The 5,900-nt window shown below is 30.8% G+C and overlaps 1 protein-coding gene across 1 annotated transcript in view; it reads left to right on the forward strand.

Annotated features, from left to right (window-relative positions):
• Positions 1 to 228: 228 nt before the first annotated feature.
• Positions 229 to 5,900, forward strand: part of IDO1 (indoleamine 2,3-dioxygenase 1) — a 15,136-nt gene continuing 9,464 nt past the window's right edge. Inside the window, exons 1-3 of the mRNA XM_011372630.2 lie at positions 229 to 359; positions 3,422 to 3,517; positions 3,639 to 3,758. Of these exons, the coding sequence (XP_011370932.1) occupies positions 264 to 359; positions 3,422 to 3,517; positions 3,639 to 3,758 (312 nt within the window). The 5' untranslated portion in view covers positions 229 to 263. The remainder of the gene's footprint in view (positions 360 to 3,421; positions 3,518 to 3,638; positions 3,759 to 5,900) is intronic.

Raw genomic sequence — 5,900 nt, forward strand, 5'->3', positions numbered from 1 at the left:
ACAAATGATGTTCTCAGTGATAAAGATTTGAAATGGAATATAAACTTTTAATTTCCTCTTACAATAAATGATGATGATTTTGCGATTTTACTCTTAATCAAATTACAAATAAAGAAAGAAGAAAGTGAAACTGTTCCAAAAGTGGAAGTAATTTCTTACTGCTTATGTGATGAGTTGTGCTTATTGGTCATGGCAACCTTTGTAATAAATAGATGTTCTGAAGCTTCTCAGACAATAGAGGACCAGAGGAATAAACTGCAAGAATGGCACATAAGGCATTTCCTATGGAAAGTTCTTCGAAAATCTTTGATGAATACTATATAGATGAAGATGTGGGCTTTGCTCTGCCAAATCCACTGGTAAGAGAGGGCACTGAATTATGGCAAAAATACTTTCTTATCATTAATTACCTGGATAAGTTAACTTCTATTTAAAAATGTGGTTTAGTAATTTCTACTGAACAAATGACTAATGCATGCCAAAATTAGTGTGAGTTTTAGTAAATGGGTCTCACTTAACTTTCTTAAAATTTTCTACCTAGAAATTTAGTCTTTGATACATTTCGTACTTCCTCACACAAATATAGAGAGTGATGGGATAAGAAAATTATAGAAGTGTTTTGGTTTAGTACAATTGCATTTTCAAAAAGAAAAAGAGTAATAAATGACCCATGAGTCAAAGGAATCCCCTTGCTTGACTGATATATCTTATATTATACAAAGTATATGTTTGTACTTTGATTAGGTTTTTGAGATGGCACATCTAGCAACAGTGTTGTATTAATATTGTAAATCGTTACTAAGGATAGGATTCAAAGGAGTCTGAACTACCTTTTTAATTTTTTTGACAAACTTTGCCTACAAAGTGCAAGGCAGGTAGAGTAATGTTTACCTTAACTACTACATTCCCTTAATTCGTCATCCAATGGATGCCATGGCAACCATCTTATCATTAACATTTTAATTATCTAACATTAAACAGCATCTTTAGGCAAGTTACAAATACAACTTTTCCATCTTCATAACCTTCCTAAAAATGTATGTATATTATTAACCTTATTTTCCTGATAAAAAATGTAAGCCATGAAGAATTTATTTATTCAAACTCATACTGTGAGCAATGGCAGAGATAGGATGTGAGACTAAACATTCTGGCTCAAGTTCATGATCTTATAACTATTATGCTATGCTGCCTCTCTTAGATCACTAGGCATGCTTACCCTCCTCATTCCCATTCTTGGGTTTAACAAGATACATGAGATTTTAGCAAACTATTTCTAGCAATTGGTTACATGTCATGGCAGTAATATATAACAATATATTTCTATTTGTTTTTGGTTCAAACAGAGTCCACACTCTAGAGAGAACCTTCAAATGCAGCAAATATATTTTTAGTCAGAGATTTAGTCAGAGATTCTAACTGTACTTAGAAATAACATCCAGTAATACAGGCAATTTTACTGCAAAAAGCACCTAGTTTACTTTATATTTGAAAATATTCAATAATAGATTTGCTCCCCCTCCCTACAAGCACACACAATTGCTAAAATGGGCTTGTTTCAAGTATGTACTTATCAATGGTACAATAAAAGAAAAATCTTTTTCAGAAACTACAAAATCTCATATTAAGATTTTTTTCCCCGAAAGAGTCAATTCTCTTTTAAAATTTCAACAATCATGCTAATTATGGAGACCACTAGAACAGATTCCAGGAGTTAAAGCAAAACCCCAAACAAAAGCAAAACAAAACTCTTCCTGAGCTACTTAAAAAATAATGCTGCTATTTGAGATGCTTAGAAAGTTAGATTCAGTGTCCTAAAACACATGGAAAAAAATTAAAGGTTACCTTATTTTCTTCACTGAAGATCTTTCCTGCAAATTATAAGCTCAAGAACGTTTATTCTATCTCTTATAATCTAGCAGTTGAATGGCCCTCTTATTATAATTTATTAATTTATATTATACCATTTAGGCATCCACTGAATCAGAAGTATATTATTGATTGAATTTTGCATTTGTTGAAATTTCTGTCAAACAGGACACTAATGATACATTAACAAACAAACAAACAAACAACTATTTCTGCTATTTGGAGAAAATAATGACGACCAAAAATTCGGTGTGCTACACAATGAAACACACAACAAAAAATATGTATGAATTACTAAAAACACTAGAGCACAGCATTGTGTGGTTAGGAAGAAGAATTCAAAGTAAAACAAGAACGGTGACTCTCTAGTGAATCTACTACCTAGATCTTTCATTGCTAAAAATCTGCTCTAACAGATTAGCACTAATTATCTGTAGCCCCTGAAAATGTTTGAATTTTATAATACATTTTTCTTCTTGTTTTATATTACTTATAATATTATAATGTTAACTTTTTGCAGAGTAAAACCTCACCTATGTTGATTTGAGTTAATCTCTTGATTTGTACTCTGTCCTCATAGGTCAATATTGATGACACCAAGGGCATATCTGGAAATAGTTTAATGAAGGAAGAATAGGATTAGGTCATATGGGTAATTGTTCAGGGATCTAAATCTCATGTTAAGATGTTTCCTAGATCTTTTTTTTTTTTTTGTATATTTCTCCTTGAAAAAAGACTATAAATATGATAAGATCCAGTTAGACACTTTTATTTGAATTTTATTTGCACTTACTGGTCAAAAAATAAGCTTATGGTGGAACCGAAGCAGGCAATCAACATGTATATATACAGCATTGTTTATGTGTCCAGTACTGTGCCAAGTCCTGTAGGAAATACAGAATTAACAGCATGATAAATCCCTTGCCATCAGGAAGTGAGATCTAAAAAGAGCATGAGTTATTGAAAGTTGGGAATATGTTTGAATTGCAATAAACTATATATACAAAATGGGTTAAGAAACTGTCAGAGACTTGTTTTCCATATTTATGAAATGGAGAAAATAATCAACTTTTTGGATCATTACAATAATTAAATGAGAAATGATTGAGCAAAATGCCTAGTCTACTACTGACATTTAATAAATCCATTTTTCTTCCATTTAAAAAGACTTAAAATGTAGTAAAAAATAATAAAATAATAGCAGATAACAACATATTATTTCACAATGTGAAAAAGTATAACCCATAGGATTCATAATTAGAGATATGAGAGTAGACTGCATAAGTCAGGAAGATTTTAGTGGAAGCTTTGAGGTGATCTTTGAAAAGGAGACAGGTGAGAGCAAAGAAGAGGAGGAGCATACAGAAGGTGCCGAGCTTTGTGTGTGTGCAGGTAGCAACACATGGGCTGGTGTTGCTAGACAGGTAAGTGTATATCAGGGCAGTATAGCACAGAATTGAGTTAGAGGCAAGATGGCCTATCAATGGAAGGCAAAACTATTTTACAATAACTTACGCTAGTTAAAAAAAAAGTCATTTCTTTTTTTTTTAAGGAGGAATTACCTTACCCTTATGATGCCTGGATTTCCATTGCTAAAAATTTGCCTGTCCTGATCGAGAATGGTGAACTACGTGCAGAAGTTGAGAAGGTTTGAATAAGCTAACATTGCATTGTCTGCTTCTATTGTAACTTTTTAATATTTTAAATTTGGTTTTGAAGCTATAATGTCACTCATATTGATTTGAGTCAACCTCTCCATTTAATCTTAGTTACCAGTGCTCAGCATTAATGATCTCCAAGGACACAAGTCCCAGCGCCTTGCACACCTGGTCTTGGGGTGTATCACCATGGCATATGTGTGGAATCGAGGTGATGGAGATGTCCGTAAGGTTTGGAGAATTTCTAGTATTTCTTATATTACATGACAGATTTATATCCAGTTTACATTTAATGTCAAGAAAATCTAAATTATAATTGCAGACAACAGTTTAGTGGTTACCAGAGGGAAAGGGGGTCGGGGAAGAGATAGATAAGAGTAAAGACAGTCAAATATATGGTGACAGAAGATTTGACTTTGGGTGGTGAACACACAGTGCAATAGGCAGATGACGTATTATTGAATTGTACACTTGAAACATGTATAATTTTATTAACCAATGTCACCGCAATAAATTTAATTATATGAAGAGATAAAATAAAAAGAAAAAATAATTCACTTACTTAAAATGTCAACTGTAATTGTTATTGGATTTTTAGTCTTTTATTAATATAACACAGTTGCTCAATTCTGTGCATATACATATATATCCTGCTTCTTTCACTAAAATGATATTATAAGCATTTTTACACAATCATCCTAGTCAGCACTTGAAATCACTTTATAATTTTTCATTGAGTTCCTGAACTTTATTTATTCAATCTGCTACTGATACTTTACTTGTTTTTAATGTTTTACAATTGTAAATGGCTCTGTAATGAATATATTTGAATAAGAAACATTTTTCTCTATGACTTTTGGGAGATTGAACATTTTATGGCTATTTTTAGTTAAAGCTACGATGTTATTTCACATTCGTCAACATAAAAGAATATATTGGCTTTAGTCTATTCTTAACACCAGTAGATAACATTAGATTTAAAATAATATCATTTTGTATTTTATCTGGTAATCCAATCACATGAAACCAATATACACTGTAATATCTAAACTTTAAATCATAAACAAAGGAATAAAATAGATTCCAGAATCATGTTCTGCCATTTAGTGAAAGATTTTTTCCTTTGTTACAAAGATAATTTGTACTTTATCTTTTTATTTTCTTTCCATGCCCTGTTTAAAGACAGAACACATGTAGTCCAACTATATGATGAGTCATCCCCTGATTCTTAGAGAGAGGAAAATGTTGTTCAGCATAGTCATGGGAATACCTTATACTTCCTTATAATCACCAAACTGCCACATGTAGATTATGTGATGACACAAAAAAGTTTAAGATTAGCTCTAGTCTTACAACCTAGTTTAAAATTTAGCTAAGCATATGATCTCTCTAAATATGCTAGAATCGGAGTGTAGGTAAATGCATAGGCATTGTATATAAAAAGAACATTAATAATGCAGCATCAATAAAGGCAACATATGCTAGGTACAGAAGTAGAAGAGTCCAGAGGAGTTAAATAGTAGTTGATATAATCATGAAATGCTTCAAGAAAGAAGTGGGACTTGAATTAGTTCTTGAAGATTGGTAGAGCTTATTCAAAGAGGAGGGGAGCAGAAAAGAAAGAGAGAGAAGACTAGCAAAAAAATGTGGAGATCAGAATGTACATAGCATAATTAAAAGATAATAAATTTACCAGACTGGCAATCAGAATTATAAAAGAAATATAGACATATATTTTTAATATTCAGTTTTTGTATGCTTTATCATTTTGAAAAAGATCTTAGTAGCTGGCAATTTTATATATATATACATATATATATACATATATATATGTATATATATATAAATATTTAAGCAAGAAAATTGTAAGAAAGAGAAAATAAGTGAATAAAAAACAAGATACATCAATACAAAGCACATTTTGCTTGAGAATGAGCAAGAAATTAGTGAGTTTCGTAGCAGCTGTATGTGTCAAATATAGATTAAGTTACGTTCAAACATTTCCTTTCTTTCTCTTAAGTCATTTCAAATTAATTATTCAATAAACTTCTTCCTTTTTTGTTTCCCTTTGATCTTTTCTCTAAGTCAAAAAGGGAAAAAATTCATTTCCTTTTGAAATATGTGGAAATCATTTGTCAAACAGAATATTTCTTTCTTTTCTAATCAAAAATATTTTTATTTTATAGATAAATTAAGCCCACTTACAATTATTATAAATACAGTGAATAGGATGTACAAATTAGAGATGGTTTTCTGTTAAATATGCTTTTTTAAAACTTTTTTAAAAATTAAGTTATTGGAGTAGCATTGATTAATACAATTATATAATTTTCAGGTGTACATTATCATTTGACATCTGTATATTATGTTGTG

Source organism: Pteropus vampyrus, unplaced genomic scaffold, assembly GCF_000151845.1.
Source record: "Pteropus vampyrus isolate Shadow unplaced genomic scaffold, Pvam_2.0 Scaffold8, whole genome shotgun sequence".
Taxonomy (NCBI): Eukaryota; Metazoa; Chordata; class Mammalia; order Chiroptera; family Pteropodidae; genus Pteropus; species Pteropus vampyrus.